Source organism: Vigna unguiculata, chromosome 5 (assembly GCF_037176805.1).
Source record: "Vigna unguiculata cultivar grain cowpea cultivar isolate G323 ecotype 2 chromosome 5, ASM3717680v1, whole genome shotgun sequence".
Taxonomy (NCBI): Eukaryota; Viridiplantae; Streptophyta; class Magnoliopsida; order Fabales; family Fabaceae; genus Vigna; species Vigna unguiculata.
Window position 1 is genome coordinate 14,543,224 of NC_140796.1, and position 24,360 is coordinate 14,567,583.

The following is a 24,360-nucleotide window of genomic DNA, read 5'->3' on the forward strand; positions in this document are numbered from 1 at the left end:
ATGTGGCTAAGCCTGTAAAAGGATATAAACAACAAAAATTGGATCTTGCAATTTTCTCTATCTTTTTCTACAAAAATGACTTTGATTACTGAAATCTTTATGGTAAAAGATAATCCGACAAATATATCTTTAGATATTTTATTATTTAATCATATAAGTAAATATCAAAAGATAATATTTGCTAAATCTTTTTGAATCTGGAAAGATTTTCTTAAATTATTTTAGATCTCCACAACAATCAAATATATATTAAAAGATATTGGATTATTTAAAAGATAATTGGAGGAGATTACACTATCAGAAAAAAGAGTACAACAACAAAAGATGTCAAACCCAATATCTTTATAAAGAGACATAGGAAAACACATAAAGGGAGCGTAAGAACCCTTTGGGGAACCTAATTTCGTCCTCCCCACCATCTTTCACGCCCCCCTCTATTCTCTTCTTGTATTCTTTTTTACGTTCCATTGAGTGTTAAGCCTCTAGGGTTGATTTTGTTGTAGTTTCCTAACTATCTTCTGAGGTTAGATAGAATAAATTTGTTTATTCTTTTTATTATTGTTGTAATTTATGTTTATCTATGTCTTTTGTAATTGAGGTTAGATGCACATTAATCACATGAGTTAAAAGGTTTTAATTGAGACTATACTTTTATTAAATTTAGATACGTTCATGTGATTGAATAAGTTTTTGTCAATAATTAAGATTGTACTTTGATTAAAGGTAAAAACCTATTATTGTTTTATCCCTTTATCTTATTTTCATTATTATTAATTTTATCTCTTTCATCTTGTCCAATTTCATTTCTTTCCTAGATTTCTTCATTTATTTTTTAATATTTTATTTATTTTATTTTACTTTATCTTCTATTATTGTTTTTAATTTAATTACTAACCCTTTTTGTATAGTTTTTTTTATGAGAACTAATTTGTTAAAAATTAATTTTTTGTTTGTTGGAAGATGGCTTAGAGTCGACTTTGTTAGGTGTTTAAGTCAAAATTAGTTAAAACAGTTTTCAGTTTCTGTTTTTTCTGTTGTACTGTTTGATGTATATTGTTGTTACTATATGTACAGCATGTGTATGTAAGCGAGGTGTGTTGTTGTTGAATACAAAGTTTATTCAGTATCTTTTTTTCCATGTTCTGTGTGATAGCTCTCTGATTTAACATGGTATCAGAGCAAGGTTGCATTGAAAGAACTTGGGAGATTTGGAAGCCGATTTTCGCAGAGAAGGGTATTCTTGCAACATCAATCCAAGGGATCCGAGAGGAGTAACAGAGTTATTCTTTAAGTCGTGAAGGTGATTTCTTGTGTTATCAAGAAAGTTTAAAGAAGAACCTCAAAGTTGGTGGCGTTGACAAGAAAGTTGCAGAACACATGGCTGGAATGAGGAGCATCATACAGGGAGGATTGCCAGTATTTGACGGCAAGTTGTTTGACGAATGGAAAATCAAGATGCTGGCAGTGTTTGGTTTTCAAGAAGTGGCAGAAATTATTCAAGAAGGCATAGTAGAATTGGGCAGCAAGGCAACAGAAGATGAAAAGAAGTACTTCAAGCAACAACAAAAATTGGATAGCAAAGCTCGATTCTTGCTATACCAATGCGTCAGTTCCAAGATTTTTAACAAGATATGTAAGGCTACAACAGCCAAGGAGATATGGGAAATCCTGTTAAAAACCTATGGTGATGGAGATAAACATAAGAAAGTGAAGCTACAAGCGTTGCGAAGGAGATTTGAATTTCTTGTAATGGAAGAAAATGAATCTGTTGCAGATAAACAGATTGCTCACAAGATTCTACGGTCCCTCCCCTCCAAATTTGATCATTTGGTGATAACAATTGAAGAAGCCAAAGATCTGGAAACACTAGAACTAGAAGAGCTTCAACATTTATTGGAAGTACATGAGTTTAGAAGAAGTGAAAGGAAACTTACTCATGATCAGGCCTACAGGCCAGAACTGATTACAGAGGGAAGTTCAAAGGGGAAAAGAAAGACAGAAAGCAATGGAAGGGGAACAAGAATCAAGAAGGTGAATCTGAGGAATCTGGGAAAGAGAATAGTGATAAAGCAGGAGAGTCCACTTGGAATAAAACGTGGAAGTTTGACAAGAAGAAGGTGTGGTGCCATAATTGTCAAAAGCTGGGACATTTTGCCCGTGAGTGCTGGCATAAGGATGGAGTGAAAAACAACCAAAGAATCAGGCTAATCTGGCGCAAGATGAAGGATCTGACTCAAAGGCAGTGATGTTGATGGCTCAGACATGTTTAGACCTGAAAGAAGAAGCTTCTTGGTACTTAGACTCAGGTTGTTCTTCACATATGATTGGGAGAAAAGATTGGTTTGTGAAAATGGAGGAAGCTACTCATGGCAAAATTCGTTTCGCTGATAACAGTAGTTTGACTGCACAGGGAACTGGGAGAGTTGTGTTGAGAGATGAAGATGGCAAAGAAGTGGTTCTTGAGGATCTGTTATTTGTTCCAGGTTTGAAAACAAATTTGTTGAGTTTAGATCAACTGCCGCAGAAAGGATTTGTTATGACAAAGAAGGATAATTGCTTGAATGTATTTGATCAATCAAATAGACTCATCATACAATCCAACTTGTCTAAGAACAGAACGTTTAGAGTGGGAATGAATGCTTTGAAGCATCACTGCTTTGCTGCTTCTGAGAGCAAAACTTAATGGATATGGCATCACAAATATAGCCATCTGAATTTCAGGGATCTATGCCAACTTGAACAACAGAAGATGGTGGAGGGTTTGCCTCGAATAGAAGCTCCAGGTGAATTATGCAAGGAGTGTATTCAGTGCAAACAATCCAGGAAAAGCTTCAGCAAATTCATACCTCAAAAGGCATTGGAGAAACTGGGCCTGGTGCACACTAACCTCTGCGAGCCACTTCAGATTGAAACACCTGGAGGTAGTAGGTATTTCATAACATTTACTGAGACTTAACTAGGAAAATATGGACGTTTCTGCTTAAAAGGAAGAATGAAGCACTGGAGGTTTTTAAGAAGTTTAAGTGTATGGTAGAAAGGCAAAGTGGGCTGCTGATAAAGGTGCTAAAAAGTGATGGTGGAGGGGAGTATACCTCACAGGAATTTCGAGTGTTCTGTGAGAATGCTGGTATAGTGCAAGAGGTAACACCACCTTATACACCTCAACACAATGGCACGACTGAGAGGAGAAATAGAACACTGCTCAATATGGTAAGGTGTATGTTAAAGAGCAAAAGCCTACCAAGTTACATATGAAGTGAGGTAGTTATGACTGCCACTTGAATAGAGAACCTACGAAGAGATTGACTAGAACAACCCCTGAGGAGGCATGGAGTGGGGTAAAACCAAATGTTGCTCACTTGAGAATATTTGGTTCATTATGTTTCAAGCATTGTCCCAATCAATTGAGAAGAAAATTGGATGACAAAGGAGTACCTCTTGTAATGATTGGCTATAATTCCATAGGAGGATACAAGGTGCTGGATCCAGAAAACAACAAAGTCTCATTCAGCAAAGACGTGATAGTTGACGAAACTTCAAATTGGAGTTGGAAAATACTTCACACGAGACATCACAGACCAAGATTATGTTAAATGAAGATGCTGTAGTAGATGAATTGAGTGGTGGGAATCAGGAGGTGTTGTTAAGAAGATCATCCAGGATAGTTCAGAAGTTAACACACTTGTTGGATTATGAACTATTTCCCAATTCTGGGGTAACATCAGAAGGAAACTTAATTCACTTTGCTCTTGTAGCTGAAGCAGAGCCTCTCATGTTTGAAGATGCCACAACTGATGATAATTGGGTGAAAGCAATGAAGGAGGAAATTGCCTCTATTGAGAAAAATCAGACATGGGAGTTGGTTGAAGCTCCTCGTGACAAAAGGCCTATAGCCTTGAAGTCGATTTACAAAGTCAAAGTAAATCCAAAGGGGGAAGTGGTCAGGCACAAGGCCAGACTTGTGGCAAAAGGTTTTCTACAGCAGGCTGGAGTGGATTATGGGGAAGTATTTGCACCAGTAGCGAGGATTGAAACAGTTCAAATGGTAGTGTCTATTACAGTGCAAGCAGGCTGGTCCTTACACCAATTGGATGTTAAGCCAGCATTCCTCAATGGCCCACTTGAGGAAGAAGTGTTTGTAGTGCAGCCACAAGGTTTCGAAATCAGAGGCCAGGAGTAGAAGGTATATAAGCTTAAAAAGGCTTTATATGGGTTGAAGCAAGCTCCTAGAGCTTGGAATCAAAGAATTGACAAATTCTTGAAGGAAATTGGGTTTCACAGATGCATTTCAGAACATGGCCTGTATGTTAAATGTAGTAGCGAAATACAAGATGAAAAGCTAATTGTGTACTTATATGTGGATGACATGTTGTTGACTGGGAGTAGTGCAGAACATATGGAGAAGTTTAAAACTCAGATGTTCAATGAATTTGAGATGAGTGACTTAGGTGAACTCAAGTACCTCCTAGGAATAGAATTCACAAACACACGGCATAGGATGATCATGCATCAAACAAAATATGGGCAAGATGTTTTGAAAAGGTTTAAGATGATGGAGAGCAACTCAACTGTGACCCCAGCTGAGACGGGACAGAAGTTGCAACCTGCAATAGATGAAGAACGAGTAAATGCTGAGAATTACCGCAGGATTGTTGGTAGTCTGAGATATCTGTGCAATTCCAGACCTGATTTAAGCTACAGGTTTGGCTTGATCAGCAGATACATGCAAGATCCAAGGGAATCTCATATGTATGCAGCCAAGAGGATACTGAGATACCTGTGAGGGACCATAGGGTGTGCAATCTTATTTCCAAAACCTGACACAGCGGTTGCAATGGAACTGGTGGGGTACTCAGACTCAGATTGGTGCAGTGATAAGGGAGATAGGAAAAGCACTGCAGGGTATATTTTCTTTCTTGGAGGAGCTCCAATTTCTTGGAACTCAACTAAGGAACCTATGGTCGCTTTGTCCTTATGTGAAGCAAAGTATATTGCTGCTTCGGAAGCCTCGTGTCAGGCAATTTGGTTAAAAACAGTTATGCAGGAATTGAAGGTGGACCTTGTAACACATCGACGACCGGATATTACGGATTTAAATAAAAAAGTAAAGAAATAAATAATAAAATTTCATTTATTATTTCTTATGTTCCCAAAACGCAGGAAAATTAAAATCTTATAATAGTAATAAATAATCTCAAAACCTATACTATAACTCAAACATAAAATCCATAATATAAACCAAGTTTAATAATATAAAATATTACAACTGTTCCAAAACATAATAAAAACTCTTATATAAATCTTCTCTCAATACCAGCTCCGCTCCGTCTCTAGGTCTCACTAAATCCACCTGCAATATCATTTGCTTCCGTGTATCGTGTACACGATCATCGCCAGACACATACATGATTAACATTAATATATATATATATATATATATATATATATATATATATATATTTATATTGAAGGTGCATGATCTGTTGTTCTAGCTGCAAATGCAAATCCCATTGCTTTGGTTGTTGATCTACCAGGAAAAGACCGAAAGGAGGTAGCATTTTCAAATAATCCATGCTCTGCACAATGAATTTTAAATTAGAATATAAATATTATTCATTTATAATTTTCAGAACTCTTACTACTACTAACCTAGTTACATAGCATCAATTAATAAACCTGATATATCGTGTAACTCTTTTCTAAATACATTAAAATAGTTTTAAAAAACCTATATGAGAACAAGATGTGCCAATATTAAGAAAGAATGTTAGAAAACTGGAGAGAAAAATTCTAGTGTCGTTCACATAGTAATAGCAACAACACAACCTCATTCGCTTCGATGAAACGCAACAGTACCGACTCCTCCGTTCAAATATAGGATTTCGCCAGCTTCGAAATCGTCTCATTCCCGATCTACCAAACAACAAGAAGAAGAACCAATCGATGAAAAGAAAGAAGGTGGACGAAAAATAACAGAGGCAGAGGTAATTAACCTGATTAGGAACCAAACTCGTGTCGACGACAGAGTGAAACTGCAACCTCTCCAATCTCTCTTCCACGCTCCTCAACACTCTCTTCCACGCTCTTTGCACTTCGTTGCCTTGAATTTTTTTCATCACTTCAATTTTTCACAGAAAAACCTAAGTTTTCATGGTTTTAGAATACTTCATTATTTGTACAGTGATTTGAAAATTTGGGATTGTGTCTTCGACATGTTCAAGATATAAAATCAAAAGTTACGGTAGTTTATATTTTCAATTTATTGATTTTTATTTTATATTTAATATTATTTTTTATGTAATTATTTTCTTTATATAGGTTTTTATATAAATATTAAAAAGTTAAAAACTAATATTAATGATTATTTATAAAAAAGTAATTTATGTAGATATAAAAATATTGAATAAAAAAATTAATAATTATTTATAAACTAATTAATTATTTACTAAAAATAATTAAATATTATATTAAATTAAGTTAAATATTCATATTTTATAAATGAAATATTTAAATATAATTTACTTTTACTTACAATGTATCACAAATAATTTATTTAATATTTAAAAACTTAAAAATAAATAAACATATAAAAGACATAAAACAATAAAATATAATAAATTCATACTAATATAAATTCATTAATAATCCTTTTAATTTAAATCATAATTTATAAAGATATAAAAAAATATTTGTAAATACTTTTTGCAAAACAATTCTAAAAAAATTAAATTTTAGGAAACATATTCTATAATAAGATTTGCAAATAGTTCTTATAGACAATTTTTTAAAATTTTATATTTTCTAATAATATATAATATAATATAAACTAATTAATATTTTTATTTAAAATAAATCAACATATAAAGAAATTAGAAAGATATTAATTTATATAAATAAGATATATTTTTAATAATTTATTAAAATAAATCTACCTCTCTCAAAGCATAGTTAACTAGCTTCAAATTAGCTATGATTTTGTTTTGTCGTTAATCCCTCGCTAAATAGTGAGAAATATTTTTCCTAACTAATTTCCCTCGTAAATTAGCTATGGAATTCTTTTGTCACTAATCCCTCGCTAAATAGCAAGACATTAGTGAGAAATAATTTTCCTTGAAAATTAGCTGCAGAATTTTTTGTCGTTGATCCCTCACTAAATAGCGAGAAATTAGTGAGAAATATTTTTCTCGCTAATTTCCCTCGCAAATTACAAATTTTGTTGTAATGATAAATAGGACCAGTCCATAATTAGAGGTAAACTAAAATAAAATAATTAGATAGGACCAATGCATAGTTAGATATAGATTAAATAATATAAATATAAATAAATAAAGAAGATAACAATTGAATGGAAGCAAATAAATTCAAAATAAATCAAAGATAATTATAACACACACGAGTTTATCAAGATTAATATAAGAAGAGCTTAACCTCACTCTGCCCTTATCTTAATAGTTGATGGGACACATTAATAATACTTCTATAAGAATAAGATCTCTTTCAAATCTTCCATTCCAACTTTCTCTCTCTTCCTCTCTCTTTATATGTATTTATATCTTTTCTTCTTTCTTTCTCACGTAACTCACATTCCACTACTAAAAAAAATTCATATTTCCTGCCAATTTTGTTTTGAATTTTTTTTGTAGGAAATACTTATAAATTTTGTTATGAAAAAAATTTTGTAGGAAATTGCTGCCATTTTTTTTTGCAAAATATTTTGTATAAAACACTTTTCACAATAAATTTTGTAGGAAATACTTACAAATTTTATAGTCTTGTAGGAAATAATTACTCATGAAGGAATTATCTGCCAATTAAGATTCTTATAAGAAATAGCAGAAAAAAGTCTTTTCTTGCAAATTTTTTTAACAAATTTGCAAGAAAAATCTCATGTAATATGAGAATTTTTAGTAGTGTTCACTCTTTCTACATTTTTTCTTCCATGTATTTATAAGCTATGATAAGATTCCTTTCATTAATGAAAGCTAAGCCAGAAATTTCCAAAGTAATCCATGTGCATTAAATGTAGTACATATGCATTAACTCATCTTATCTCATCTTTCCTTCATCATCCATTTACAAGTCATGCATGTGTCATTATCTGCCAAGTCCAAGTCGTTATGACTTACATTTAATAAAGAGATAAGCCTTATCTCTCTCTTTCTTTCTTTCTTTCTCTTCTTACTTTTGCACCTTCCTGTCACATTCATACATATTTACAAGTTAAAGTTTGTAAGGAGTCACATGTGCATTAAATGCATGTTTATTCCTTTTAATCTCTTTATCTTCTTTCTTTTTCTTTTCTCTGTTTTCTTTTTCTTTTTGTTATCTCCTTGTCTGGTTATGTTCGCATCTCTTAGAAGTTTTTTTTTAAATAATGCTTTAATATATATATATATATATATATATATATATATATATATATATATATATATATATATATATATATATATATATAAAAGTGTGTTTTTCTTCTTATCACTTACTTTTATTATTATTATTTTTGTTTCACTTAGTTATAGTATTTCTTAAAACTAGATTTATTTTTAAATGTTCAAACTATATCTAGATACAGTACAAAACATTAGTAAAAATACAAAATTTTCTAACTCTTACTTTTAAAGTAAGGATAAAGTAAATAATACAGTTTATTAAAAGTAGAGATGTTACACTTGCAGCCTTTCATCTATGGCCTCTAGTGTCTCTTTCACTCCATCCATTAATATCACAACTTCCATATAAGATGGTCCATTAGGTACATATTGTTGCTATTGAGAATTAAATGAAACATATGATCGTTGGGATGGATACTCACAATACGGTTGTTGTTCATCAATATGATGGTTGTTGTGGATGGTAATCATTGTTCATTTAAAAATCACACTATTGATTATTTTCATATGAAAAATTATTTTTCATTTTTAAAAGATATCTTTTGAAAGCAAATAATTTGAAAGGTTGTTGTAGACTTCTAACAACAACACACCTCGCTTACATACACATGTTGTTTATATAGTAACAACAATATACATCAAGCAGTACAACAGAAAAATAGAAACTGAAAATTGTTTTAACTAATTTTGACTTAAACACCTAACATGCCTTCCTTAAGTCAAAACATCTTTATATTTACAACACCTATAGCATCTTTCAACCAAATGAATCTCTCAGCCTTAAAGGCTTTGGTGAATAAATTTGCAAGCTGAATTTCTGACTTGCAATATTCAATGACTAGTTTCTCACTGCAGACTTGGTCTCAAATGTAATGAAAGCGTGTCTCAATTTGTTTGCTCCTCCCATGTGAGGTTGGATGTTTGGCTAAATCAATAGCAGATTTATTATCCACTAGAAGCTTCACCGTGCATGACAGGTCTGTAAGACCCGTGAAAAATTAAATAATTAAATAATTAATTAATTAATAAATGCGGGTAGTGGGAGCCTTTAAGGTATTAATTATTTATTTATATGATGTGGAAGAGTACTAACTCAAGTGGTTGGGAGTACTTGGTTTATGTGAGAAGACTTAGGTTCAAGTCGTATGTATGCCAATTGTGTGTTGTCTAATTTATTATTATTTCTAATAATATGCTTGATCATGTTGAGTGATAATAAGATCATAAAATTATATTAAATATTAAGAAACATGAATTGGTTTGATGGTTATGCATTGAATTGGCATTGACATGGTCATTGGTTCAAACCTTGGTAATTTTAAATTAAACTTTCTTTTTGCTAAAATTAGTTTTGGCATGAAGGTGAAAGGGTGAAGAAAATCCTAGATGAATGAGCAGCCAAGGGAGGTTGGGAAAACAGTCTATAAGTGACTTTGAATGACAATTAAAATTGGTTTTAATGTCATTTTCGTTAATTAAGACACCATTAAAAGACAAATTAGGAGAGAATAGAGGGGTTTGGAGGCTAGATTTTTGAGAGCATTGTAAGGTGCACGAAATTAAGGAAAAATAATGATTAGTAAGTGAATTAGAGGAGCTAAATTGAGGTGGTGCTAAGGAGACTATTGGTGATCAAAGGGGCCAAAGTTGACCACTGTTGACCGCCCGTGCTCAAAGTTGACTAGTTGACCAGTCTTGACTTTCTGACAATCCATTGAGAGATTGCCACATGTCAAGGTAGTCTCTCTCTCCCCATTAGGGTTTGGCTGTCGTGAGGGTTGCCGCAAGGTGCGTTTCGCATATCAGAGGTTCGCGAATGGCGGAGGCTCTCCGTTGCATCACAGAATCACGGTTTCCCTCATAGTGAAGGAGATCAATGAGGGTTTGGTGGTGGTTCCGTGAGTGGTTGTGGCTGCTGCAGGTCTCGACGTGGTGCGATACCGGTGCAGCCATGGTGGTTCTGACGTGAGCGCGACGATGGCGCAGGTGCAGACGCTATTGAGGTGGTTTCGCATGGTGGACGGCGTCAAGTTGGCGGCTCACGCGCGAGGATGGAGAAGTGTTGGTGCGGGTGTTGTCGGAGATGCTAGACTGTTCCGGCGAGCTCGAATGGTGCGACCATGGAGGTTCCAGCAGCAGGACGTGTGGAAAAGAAGGAGGCGCGATAAAGGAGACGCGGTGGCGGGGGAGATGCAGGTTCGAGCCTCTGGAAGCGATGGGTGGCGATGTTTTCCGACGAAGGTGCGACGGGGGCTGCGTCCGGCGAGCTGCAGTGGCAGTCGGACGTGGCAAACATTGATTGGTGATTTGAGTTAGTGGAGGATTGATGATGTGGCAAACTATCATTGGTTAATTTAGTAAGTGGAGGATTGTCATGTGGCGAAATCTGGTGGACTAGATTTTAAGTGACATTAGGGGTGTAGCTTAGTAAAAAGGAGGGGTGCAGAACAGAAATTGAAAGTTCAATCACAGAAGGGGGTGTAAACCTGAAAACAGCGGGAGCAGTTAGCTCCAAATATGTTTTTTTTCAGAAATAGATATTCCAATTGGAAAAAAGGCGTCTGAACATGAGAATTGGAGGTGCATTTAGTACCTGAACTATTTCTCTCGAAAAATTCTTATTTTGGGACTTATTTTATGACTTAAAATATTCACTATTCATAATCTTAAGGACTTAAATCAAATTCTAGTTGCGTTATTTAACTTAAGATTATCCAAACAAATATGATGCAACTAATATCATTTCTTAAGCGCGAAAATAATGTTAATTCCCAAAATTTAAATATTTAATATGAACAAAGGTTCGACCCATCACACCTTCCAGGCGGTCTGGACTAGTTTCGCCTGGCGGCGCTTGGGGCTGCGCTGGGCGGAAACCCTGTAGACTTTGACTTGTGTATGTGTTGCGTTTTAAGCAATGATGCTATACTTGGATCGGGAGATGCTGTGCCATGAGCGGGTAGGTTCATGGATGGTGGTTAACATGTGATGATATGAGCAGGGAGGTTCATATCCAGTTACTCTCGTGTGGGGATACGAGCGAGGTAGGTTTGTATGTTCCGTGCTCACGCTTGAGAGATGATGCGTGCGGGGGAGGTACGTGGCTAGTGGATCACATGTGTTGGACTACGGGCGGGTAGGTCCGTAGAGCAGGACTACAAGCGGGGAGGTTCGTAGAGCAGGACTACGAGCGGGGAGGTTCGTAGAGGTAGGACCACGAACGGGCAGATTGGTGTGAGCATCATATTCTCGAGTCCAAGGCTAACCATTTCGTGTGATTTGTAGGCTGAAAAGCCTTGGGGTTGAGGTCTTGGCCAAGAACTAAGTAGAATGAAAAGATGAGTGTATTCATTATCTTGTGTTATTTTCTATGTTTTGTCTATTTTCATCAGCTCACCCTATCTGCTTGTCAACAATTGTTCTAATTGTTATGCTTAAAAACTTTTATTATGTTTTTGACTTTGAATATTTTGAATATGATAAAATTTGACATGATTCATATAAATTGGGTGGCAAGATTTATTATAATTTTACATAATATTGATAATTAAATGCATTTTATATGTTACAAAAATAATAAGAGCATGAAATATGTTTGTATAATGCAATTTGCTAGAATTTTGCTAGATTAGCTAGAGATAAAGTATTACAATTGGCAAGAGATTAGCTAGGGTTTAGCTAAGGACCAGTTTGCTATGGATTAGTGAGAAATTTGCTACAATCACTTTGCTAGGGATTAGTCAATGTTTAGCTATGGATCAATTTGCTAAGGATTAGCGAGGAATTTACTACAATCATTTTGCGAGGGAATAACGAGGGATTTGCTACAACTAGTTTGTTAGGGATTAGTTAGGAATTTGCTACAAATATTTTGCTAGGGATTAGCTAGGGTTTTGCTACAACTAGTTTGCTAGAGATTAGCGAGAGATTTGTTATAACTAGTTTGCTAGGGATTAGTTAGGAATTTGCTACAAACATTTTGCTAGGGATTAGTTATGGATTTGCTACAAACATTTTGCTAGAGATTAGCTAGGGATTTGCTACAACTAGTTTGCTAGGGATTAGCTAGGGATTTGCTACAACCAATTTGCTAGGGATTAGCTAGGAATTAACTAGGGATTAGCTACGGAGTAGTTCCCTCGCTATTTAGCTACCTATAATTTAGCTAGGGTTCAATGTCCTCATTGTTTCCTCGCTAATCCTTCGCTAAAACGTTTTACGAGGGATCAACGAGGGATTAGCTAGGGATTATTCCCTCGCAAATATGTTGTAGTGTATTTATTTTATTTTATTTGTCTCCCATTATGCACTAGTCCTGTTTATTTATTTTGGTAATTTATCTCTAGTTACGTATTGGTCCTATTTGTTCATTTCATTTATCTCCAGTTTTACATGGGTCTTTATATTAATTTATAATTTATTTTATAACATTCTAATTTGTATATATTTAATTATTTAAAGTCTTGCTTTGATTCTTATTTTGTTTTATCATTATTTTATAATTTAAAAAATACAAAAATAAAGTAAAAGTAAATATTATTTTATTCAGTGAGCTTGGATAAAAGAAAGTTATTTATATGTTTTATTGTTATTTTATATTATCTGTGTATGGTGTATATATATTTTTGGTCAAGAATGACATAACTTGATAGTCATCACATTTTATGATCTTTCAATATGTCCAAGAGTATGTCAGTCAACAAAGAAACTTAAGTTTGGTTTCAATAAGTTGAGATAACACCAATGTTTGAGTGTTTGTATTTGCAAAGTCACAGTTTAGTACATGTGTGATGAAAGGCAAGGACCATGATGGGGTCTAAGGAAGTTTTACCAAGTAGATGAGTATCTAAATAGTTCAGAATAGCACCATGGACTAGGATATTCATAGGCTAAACTTGAGATTATCCGATTGCTCGACATTGCCAAGGTTAGGCAGTGAGTATACATCTCTTTTATGGGCCTATAAATCACTAATATTTTCGAGAAAAAAATAATTATGATTGTACCAATGTTTTTAAGAGAAATCTCAACTACCTAATCATTTCCCAAAATGGCTTCTGATGTTCATAGTGGATCATCAAAAGTGGAATATGGATCCATATGTCTTACAAGATCACTACAAAAAAAACAGTAATTACCGACGGTCATATTCCATCTGTAAAGCCAAAAATCCGTCGGTAATTTAGTTTTACCGACGGAAATGCGACGGGCAAAATTTCGTCGATAAAAGGCCAGTCTGTAATATTTACCGACGGATACTGGCCGTCAGAAATTACCGACGGAATTATCCGTCGGTAGTTATCGACGGACATCATCCGTCGATAATTTCTGACGGCCGAAATTCGTCGATAAAGGTTGCCTGAAGGAAGATTCCGTCGGTAAATCCTTCGGAAGTGATATCATAAAAAAGTTGTCTTGTGCACATTATCGACGAATATATCCGTCGGTAAATCCTTCGATAAAATACACCAAAACTGCAGAATCACTTGTAATATATAATTTATCACACCAATTCAACATAAGCAGACTTGCCAATTCAACACAAGCAGACCTGCCAATTCAGTACATACCTGCATATTTACAATCAACTCATATAAACTACATAAATTCATACAAGATATCTAATAAGGAACTTCCAAATTCAATATGAACAATCAAACATAAGTTGTGATGCAAAGACAATGTCAAATGTACACTAAGTTTAAACATAAATGTCATAAGTCATAAACTCTAATAATCTACATAGTCATCATCAGAATCAGCAGGGTCTGCAGGGTCTGGAATTGGGTTGGGCTGCACTTGGTCAGGCTGCTCAGTGCTTGGTTGGACTGTTGTAGGTTGGGCAGGTGCAGGCTGTTGCTGAGACTGTGTTAGGTTGGATACAGCCTGTCGAAGGACTTGTTGGTCAGGAGGCAGAAGTGTCAGGAGTATGTTCTGTAACGACTGAAATTGACCTTTCAATTCTGCATAAGCCTGATCGTTTTCTTGCAATCGTTGATTAGTTGCTTTTAGTTTTTCATCAGTTTCTTGCAGTCGTTGTTTGAGGAAGGTAACTTCTTCAGCACTAGAGGTGGATGCAGTAGATTAGGGCTTTATGCCACTGCTTCCACCTGCAAGTTGTCCTGTCCCATATGTTTTTCCTTTATTCTTACCCCCGATAACCTCAACCCAACACTTTGTCCTAATCGTATCATCTGCAGCAGGATCATCAATGATATCTTGTGATCCACCAGCACATGAGCCTTGTTCTGATCTGACTTGTGAAAGTCTATTCTCAAATTGTTCCTATATTAAATAAAATAATGAGAAATTAGTTAAATAAGATAAAATTGAAGTTTTCTTATAATAAATTTAAAGTGTTTGCTTACATATGTCCTCCGAGATCTTTCATCAACAAACTGGTCAGTTCCTTTGCGCATATGAGTTTGCTGAAATACCTCATCAATATGAGCAGCTCGTCCTAGCTCCTTTGCCTGTAACAAAACAAATACATATACAGAAATTCTAAAAATGATACAATTTCAATAACTTAATTAAGATTGGAGGTTTGTTTACCATACGAATGGCATGCTCATGGGTGGTAATGGAACCCCCAGTGTGTAGGCTTCCACCCTTTTTAGAACCTCGGTTCCTTCGCGCTGTAACACACTTATTTCTGTACGCAAGAGAATTCCAATGTGCTAGCAAATTATTCCAAACATCATCCCCTAGCCAGTAAGGTTGTTGGCCTGCATTCTGAGCCTCTCTAAACATCTCAGATAGTCTATGAGATGCTTTGCTGTGAAATTTTTTATGAATTTCTGCTTCATGCTCAGGTTTCCACTGCACCTTCCTCTATAACAATGAATAAAGTGCAAATCAACAATAATAGTGAAAAGACAGTTCAGTGTTAACCAATAGAAGGAATGATAAGAGAATAAGTGTGATGACATGTTACCTTAAAACATTGCCAGAAATGTTCTTTGTCTTCTGGAGGTATTGCTCCCCATGACGGCCAAGCTATCATAAATTGTTGCTTAATAGACTGTGTGACGACCTGGGAAGCAACCCTAGAAGGAAGAAATCTGCATATTCATTAAACAAAAGTCATATAAAAGAACACAAGTTGTAATGAAATAAATTTTTAACTTGATAGAAAGTATTACCCTCGATTAAAATGTTCAATCATGGGTCGCTCATGAAGAGGAGGGTCAACATCAACCGCATCAGTAGTATCTGAGGTGCCAACAATATTAGGAGAAGGGACTGATGATGGGGAAGGTATAGCAATATTGTGCAAAGCACCAGACAATAAGGGAGAAGGTTGTTGTAGGTGAAAGAGGGGGGTGGTGTGGGTACCACAGAAGGGGGTGGTGTGGGTACCACAACAGGGGTGGATGGAGATGGTGATGGTACAACAGCTGGAGAGGGGGACTGTATGGGTGCACTATGTGTGCCAGTGGCAGGGGGTGGAATGGATGTGGATGCTACAATGCCAGGAATCCTCATAACATAGCGGGTCTTTTTTGGCGCCCTCTTTTCTTTACGTTTTACAATCTCCTTCCCGTTATCAGGATTAGATGAACGTCCGAATGTCATTGAAAACTAAGTGAAATTGAAACTATGAGAATATGGTAAAGAAGTGGAAAGCTTAATCATGTATCAATCAAATTATAATCTAAAATTTGCAAGAAAATGAAAAGCATCATAAAGATTTAACTAATAGGTGATCATTAAATTAAGTCATAATACAATTCTACTTTCAATGTAAATGGCTTCAAACACTTCTTTAATCATCATCCTCTTCATCATAATTTTCATCATCATCTTCTTCATCTTCTTCTTCCTCTTCTTCTTCTTCTTCTTCTTCTTCTTCTTCTTCTTCTTCTTCTTCTTCTTCTTCATTATCATATTCGTTCCAATTTACAAAGAATAAGTGGAATATTTTCCTCCAATCTTCTTATTGAGTCCCCCATTAATATCGTTGAGCACAAATCTTTAAAGAAGTGACTACTTTCTATTAGAGGATTTAACACATGCATTGGTAATGAGCTAAACGCAATAGGAAGTATTGTCTCCATGAAGACATGACAATCATGACTTTTCATACCATGAATACTACCTTTTTCAGTATCTGCACATCTTGCCAAGTTAGAAGAATAACCATCTGGCATTCTAAGCTCTTTGATCCAACGACAAACTATTTTAGCTTCATATTTTGTTAAGGTGTAATTTGCTTTTGGCTTCAGCAACTTCCCATTAGTCTGTGACTGCAACTCCAAGTCTCTCCGTCGACAATACAAAGCTATATCTCTTCTTGCCTTGTCATTATCTTTTGTCTTGCCGCTTACATTCATCACCATGTTGAAGATGTTGTCAAAAAAAAAAAAATTTTCGATGTGCATCACATCAAGATTATGTCTTAGCAAGTTATCTTTCCAATATGGAAGATCCCAAAAGATGCTTCTTTTAGTCCAATTATGCCATTCTCCATACCCATTCATCCTTGTCACACCACTTTCAGTTACTTTTGGAAAATCTTTGACTCTTCGCCATACTTGTGATGGGGTCAAAATCGGAGGTGGCCCATCCTTTTCAACTTCCCCTTTCCGAAATGCCTTATTGTTCCTCCTAAACGGATGTTCTATGGGCAAGAATCGACGATGACAATCAAACCAACAACTTTTCCGACCATAAGTTAATGTGAATGACTTAGTGTGCTCCATACAATGTGGACAAGATAATCTACCGTGTGTGCTCCAACCGGATAGCATCCCATATGCAGGGAAATCATTAATAGTCCACATCAAAGCTGCCCGCATTAGAAAATTTTGTTTCCTTGAAACGTTATACGTCCAAATACCATTCCACAACTTATTCAAATCATCAATCAAGGGCTCTAGATAAACATCTATAGATGCCTTTGGATTAGATGGACCTGGTATAAGACACGTTAAAAACATATAAGGCTTAGTCATACACATCTCAGGTGGAAGATTATATGGAGTAACAATCACTGACCAACAAGAATACGGGAATGATGATGCCTGAATGTATGGATTAAAGCCATCCATACATAGACCAAGTCGCACATTACGGGGATCACTGGCGAAAGATGGATGCTTTCGATCAAAGTGTTTCCAAGCTTCCCCATCAGATGGATGTCGTAGCATGCCTTCTATTTTGTTCTCATAATGCCATGTCATATGTTGTGCTGTTTGCATTGAAGCAAACATTCTTTGCAGTCTTGGAATTATAGGCAAGTAAAACATGAACTTCAATGGTATTGGTTTTTTTGCCTCTGTTCTGGATGTTTTGTGCGGTATCGTGGTTGCCCACAATATTTGCATTGTAGCAAGGATGCATCATTTTTTCCATTATCATTGTCGTAAAAAAGCATACAGCCATTCACACAACAATCAATCTTCTTAGATTCCAATCCCAACTTTGAAACTAATTTCTTTGCTTCATAATAATTGTTCGGCAAAGGATTATTTGGTGGTGTTAGATCTAAAATTAGTTTTGCCATTTGGTCCAATGCTTGGTTGGGAATGTTCTAGTTCGATTTGAAGGCCAGAAGTCTAATGCATACGGACAACTTTGACTCCCTTACCCCTTCAAAGACAGGTTCATTTGCCTCTGCCAATAAATTGTAAAACCTTTGAGTGAGTTCATTTGGAGATTCTTCTAAACAATTATCGTTAACTTGTTCAAATGAAGCATGTTGGCCAAGAGCATTATTCAACATCTCTTGCATATACATTGCTTGATTCATCTCAAAGGTAGGTACAACCGTGCTTGAACTAGGAAGACATCTTTCATGTTCACCCAAATAAACAGATGGCACCTCTTCACCGTGAAATGTCCAAATTCAGTAATCTGGCATGAATCCTTTTTTGTATAGATGAACTTTAACTTCTTCGTCTTTCAAAATACGAGTACATTCGCACTTGATGCATGGACAACGAATCCCTCCCTCAAGAGCATAATATTTATATTGACGAACCGTCTGGATAAACTCTTCAACTCCTATCACAAAAGATTCCTTCAAGCCTCTCCTACCACTGTAACAACGGTCATAAACCCAACGACGGTGGCTGGGAACTTCGCCCATGTTCTATGACAAGGCAAAGATAGACAGTGTTACATTTGTGATAGTGAAAGAACATGGGAATTAAGTAATAAACCTATTATTACTTAAGTCCAACATGGAAGGCCATGTAAAACAATGAGATGTTCCCAAAAGTATCATATTGTGGGAATATATATCTCACTTATTGGGTAAGATATTTGAAGAGTTATGAAACTCATCATTGTCGTAATCGAAAGAACCTAGTCAAACTATGATTACAACTGTTTGTATAGAACTGCACTTAAAATTTCATGTATTATTTAATACGTTTTTTACTTCATGCCTTTCAAGTAAAGGAAAGACGAGGGAATGATTGAATTGTAATCAAGAGCAAACCAACATAATAAATCAGTAACAAAACCAGCATCAAGTGATGAAGGGAAATTTTTAGTAAAGCAGCACCAAATATACTACACTCATGAGGCCAAAGCCTACTTGCAAGATGTTGCAAAACAAAAACAATTTGAGGGGGCACTCTAAACCAAATTTCAAAATCCAAACGCACATTTAACCTTTCACTTTAATTATCCATTTCAATCAATCAACACACACTTTACACTCTGCTCCCCATCACATTTCTGCCTACCAGCTCAAACACATAATCAAATTAACATACAAACAAAAAATACACCACATCTCTGCCTACCAGCTCAAACACATAATCAAATTAACATACAAATAAAAAATAACATCAATCAATTATCGCTCCAGAGAGAAAGAGAAAAAGCTCATACCTGCAATGGCTCACACTCGCGCTTAAGCACCCAAAAAATTGATAGCTGCTCAATCCAAAGCTTCAACCACGGTGGTCCCCCCAAAAAATCCTTACCAATTACAAAACGACAATGAGAATATGTAGAGAGATAAAGAAATCAAAGGAAGAGTGTCAATTACCACTACGCCGGTGACTTCGACGGAGAACGCTGACGAAGATCGTGAATTCAATTTCACCGCACCCACGAAGTCACGGACGGCTCAGGGCATGCTCACGGTGGCAGCGTCGCACCGGTAAAGTCCAATCGAAAAAGGGGTTGCTCTGCACCACACCACTCCACTACGCCGGTGACCTCGACGGAGAACGCAGACGGAGCTCCCTGCTGTTGATTGTGCCGCACCCACGAACGTCACGGCAAGGCCAGGGCACACTCACTGTCGCAACATCACGCCGGCACGGGGAAGAACCTTGAATCGGAAAAGGCTTGGACGGAACCGCTCGCGCCACCACGCTAGTCTGCACCTTCCTCCCTCTACACCTTCCTTTTCGCGTTTTTAGGGAAACTGAATTGGGGGAAGAGCGAAATTCGATTTTAATTTCAGCGAGGAAATTACCGAAGGAAATAATCCGTCGGTAAAGGATTAAGTTCTGTCGGTAAATTAGTGCACAGTATCTGGGAAACTTACCGACGGATCAATCCGTCGGTAATGTTCGCAAAGAATATCCATCGATAAATCCGTCAGAAAAAATAAATTACCGACGGATTTATATCCGTCGAAATTTATCCGTCGGTAATAAATAGTTTTCTTATAGTGGATGAAATTGAGTCTTGTGGTTGTAAGTCAAATTCTAGGCCCTGAGTGTGTGTATTGTTTCTTGAGTTTATTAAGATTAATATTTAAAGCTTATAAAGACCACACTCATTTCATATTTCTCTTTTATATGTATCTATTGTAGAGTAGAAGAGGAACCTACTCAGTGAAAGTTGTTTGGGAAATTGGGAAATCTTTTGAAGATTGACTCGTGGATAATTTATATTAATACCTTTAAGAGATATTAAAAATATATAATCTTTTATTCAAATTATACAAAATACATATTTTTGTAATATTTCATGAACAATTATAGAGATGTAAACTATTGACTTATATATATGAAGTTATGTTATTGTTTATGTTCTCTTAAGGAAAATCTTATTGTACAAAAGAAAAATTTATTCCATCTTTTATCACATAATAATTATTTACATAATAGTCGGGGGCGTCACAACAAGCTTATTAATGATGCAAAAATATTGAGCAAGAGTGGTATAAAATGAGATAATACTTTACGACATGATGGAGAATGCAAGTAACAACAAATTTGTAGAATTAGTTCTTACTACAAATACCACCCTCCAATTCCATCCAAGATTTGCTAAAACTGTAAAATTTAGAACACTTCACAATAATATAGGGGATGGGCTTCTAAATTTGGCTATTAGAGTAGAACAAATGTTTGATGATTTAAGTTAACTAATGAATGAAATAGTTAGAGAGGCTACTTTAGAAAAGCTTATGAAAATGTTGATTGTGCATTATGCTATAATGAATCAAATGATGAATGTCACAATACAAAGTATGCATAATCAGTTGGGGCAACTGATAGTTGATGTAAATGAGTACAAGATTCAAAGGTTAAATCAACCAATAATAGAATCATAGGACATTGATGGATATATTGATGCTCATACTAATATGTCTATTGATTGACATTAATTTTACTAAAGATGTTGTTGAACTTGTTAATGAAGCAACATAGTAAACTACTTCAGGTGAAGATTTTTGCTCACAAGATGAGATTATGAAGATTATTGACGGTCTTGTTAACCATCCTAATACACTTGATGATCATCAAATTAAGTTGAGGCATCATGCTCCACACATCAAGTTTGTTGATGCGAAGGATAAAAATAAGTTTTCAGTGGTGATCTTTGATGACATTATTATAGAGAAAGAAGAAAGGTTGCTAGAATAAAAAACTTCTAATCAAATTCTTTTGGTAACATGGTCAATAAAAAATTTAAATTGCATGCATATTAATTTTTTTTGTTTTTACCAAAAGTAGAACATATTTTATAAATTTTTTTAATAGTATTGTTTCTATTTTAGTTATAACAATAAAAAACAAAAAATTAATAAAATTGTACAAGATGACTTGAACCATATTAAATTAAGGAAAGTAAATTTTGGTATATGACTAAATTAAGTCAAACGTCAAAAAAATTGTTGTCTCCTCCCCAAATAAATCCATCAAGGACAATTTTTGAAATAAGTGTGGGAGAAACTAATTGTAGTTAGGATTTTTGTTTTTGTTTTTGTTTTTTGTTTTTTAATTTTTTTTTTATTTTCATTTAATAAAATTGATATCTTTTGAGAAAGTTATGTGAGTATTAATCAAGGAAAGTTGTGGCTAGGAAAGACAATGTTTGTAAGTTAGTTCATTGTAAATACACCTCTCTTTCTTAAAAGCCTACTTGGTGAAACTTTTAACCAATATGTCTCATAAGAAATGCACTAAAAATATTTTCATTGTTTTCAATAAAATATATTGACATTGAATTTTATGATTTGATCGGAACTAACATAATTTTGAAATGGGAGTTGTGTTTTATGTTGAATGGATAATTGAATTAATTAGAAGTGTGCCTAATTAGTTTATTTTTAATAATTGAGTTGATTTAAGAATTACTTGATTAAATCTTGTGTGAAAGAAATTTTAGCTTTGTGAGTTTTGAGCCTAATTATAATGGATGAATCATCATTTCTCATTCTTATTTTTCTCTAGCGATCTACTCATATTTTATTTATACTATAATATTTTTTTATTCTGTTGTTTTGCAACTTAGTTGACATTCATAATCGAGACATTTTGTGATATAATCAAATTAAAATCCTAATTATCATATTAAATATTTTATTAATAACTTTCTTATAAGATTTTATGATCATTTCAATATCTTTTAACGAATCTTTATTGGATTTAAGATCCTCGTTAAAAGAAAAGATATTTATGTATAATGTTGATAGTCTCTTATTATACCTACTAAAGCTTAATTCACGAAATAAACTTTATTAAAGTAATCACTTAAGTTGTGCAAACAGTTATTATTTTCTTTTTACTAAATTATAATATATAAGTAGTTGAATATTTTATAAGAAAATATATTAAATACCTCATAATTGATGAGTAGATATATATTAATGGAAAATAATGTATATTCACTTTTGCTATAATATTAAAAGATAAGAAAAAGAAAAGCCTAAGTCTAAAACAAAAGTTTGTGATAAATATTTGAGTTATATTATTTATTATTTAGTGATCACAAGTCATTTATATAAGGATAATGATGTTTTAATCCATTTTTTTATTCACTTTTAATCCACTACTTCAATCATCATTAGATCATCACATCGCATCACTAAAATTAATTAAAATAGATTATCTAATGGTGATTGAAGTAGTGGGTAAAAAAAGATAGGTTAAAATATCATTATTCTTATATAAAGACACTATTTATACCATCGTCTCATGTTCAGAGTTTATCCGAAAAATTTTATACACATTTTCTATATTGTCTTTGGATGGTTTAGTAACAAGCAAAGTAAGAGAAGTTTTATTAGTATATATTGTTGGGCAAAACCCTCAAAAAATCATTTTATTAATAGAGAAATAAAATAAATACAGGGAAACACATAAATAACTCTCTCATGCCCTTTGACAATGAGTACCCATACTCTCCAAAATAATAATTTAACTCAAACTTCACAATGCTCTTATTACAAGAGTATAAGGAATAAGAAGAGTCAAATACAAGCTTGAAATGTCTTTGACTCGGGGCAAGGAACATCATGAACTTAAAGTCCATTATATAGTCACTAACACTCACCCCCTAGATTATCCTAAACAATATGGGTTTTTCAATACGTGTTATTTTCACCAGTCCAACATTTTCCACCCAGATTAAAATAAACACATTTTCATTGTCAATCATGCTCCACCATAAGGAGTATCACTTGGAATCAAGTCGTCCCGAGAATTTTCACTTGGAATCAAACTATCCCAAGAATTTCCAATTGGAATCAAATCATTCCAAGAATTTCCACTTGGAATCAAACTATCCCAATAATTTCCACTTGGAATTAAACCATTCGAAGAATTTACACTTGGAATCAAATCATCCCAAAAATTTCCACTTGGAAGCAAACCATCCCAAGAATTTCCACTTGAAATTAAATCATCCCAAGAATTTCCACTTGGAATCAAACCATTCCAAGAATTTCCACTTCGAATTAAGTCATCCCAAGAATTTCCATACACCCTGCATCAATGCTAACCAATGCCCATGTATAATCGCCACACACCTTGCATAAATATTAGCTAATGCTTGCGCATAAACACCATACACCTTTTGTCAGAACCATGCCGCAACTCGTGACCCAAAACCACAAAACATTGCGAAAAGCCACAAATCGAACTGTTGCACTTTGCAGCCACTGTGTCGTCGACTCCCTCGCCAGAGAAGCAACATCTACTAGTGTAGCACCTCCATTGACTCTTGTCGAAGCAAATATGTAAATCGTAGAGCACTTCCTCCACGCACATGCCACAAACCGTGACTCATACAGAACAGATCTCATCGTACATCACTCATTGGGCCATGCGAGCACCAACTGCGACGTCCTTCGTAGATTCAGGAGCATCTCTCCACACGCGAACTCCACTACAAATCCAGCACGACTCACGATCCTCAACTCACAGTCCTTGCACCTCCACGAACCCAGCTGCAGATTCACTGCGTCAACACAACACTGATCCTTCCATCAAATTTCTCATTGCAACTTCAGCAATCAATGATGATTATCCAACAACAAAGAATTAATCTTTTCTGATGTGGAAGATCAGGCTACGCTGCAGCCATAAAGCATACTAAGAAAAATCCTATCGAACCATAACTCGTGATACCACTGTTGGGAAAAACCTCCCGATAATCACTTGAGAAATGAAATAAACACAAGGAAATACATATACAACTCTCTCATGCACTTTGACCCCGAGTATCCACACTCTCCAAAATAATAATTTAACTCAAATATAAACTTGAA

The 24,360-nt window shown here is 34.8% G+C and overlaps 1 protein-coding gene and 2 pseudogenes across 2 annotated transcripts; 1 reads left to right on the forward strand and 2 right to left on the reverse strand.

Annotated features, from left to right (window-relative positions):
- The first annotated feature begins 1,167 nt into the window (after positions 1–1,167).
- Positions 1,168–2,683, forward strand: LOC114184388 (uncharacterized). Its single transcript, XM_028071699.1, has 3 exons — positions 1,168–1,234; positions 1,322–2,101; positions 2,175–2,683. The coding sequence occupies exons 1-3, from the start codon at positions 1,168–1,170 to the stop codon at positions 2,681–2,683; spliced, it is 1,356 nt and encodes a 451-aa protein (XP_027927500.1).
- Positions 2,684–14,067: 11,384 nt separating this feature from the next.
- Positions 14,068–19,984, reverse strand: LOC146886118 (uncharacterized; annotated as a pseudogene). Its single transcript, XR_014994834.1, has 6 exons — positions 19,236–19,984; positions 15,536–15,974; positions 15,328–15,454; positions 14,946–15,224; positions 14,759–14,863; positions 14,068–14,675 (listed from the first exon to the last, which is right to left on the reverse strand). The product of XR_014994834.1 is annotated as an uncharacterized LOC146886118 (transcript).
- Positions 16,277–18,483, reverse strand: LOC146886119 (uncharacterized; annotated as a pseudogene).
- Positions 19,985–24,360: the final 4,376 nt, after the last annotated feature.

Excerpts from the sequence above, each read along its gene's own strand:
- LOC114184388 (XM_028071699.1), top strand. The coding sequence starts at position 1,168 with ATGGTATCAGAGCAAGGTTGCATTGAAAGAACTTGGGAGATTTGGAAG. Across the intron at positions 1,235-1,321 it reads GCCGATTTTCGCAGAGAAGG|AAAGTTTAAAGAAGAACCTC; the intron begins GTATTCTTGCAA and ends TGTGTTATCAAG. Across the intron at positions 2,102-2,174 it reads ACTTGGAATAAAACGTGGAA|GATGGAGTGAAAAACAACCA; the intron begins GTTTGACAAGAA and ends TGCTGGCATAAG.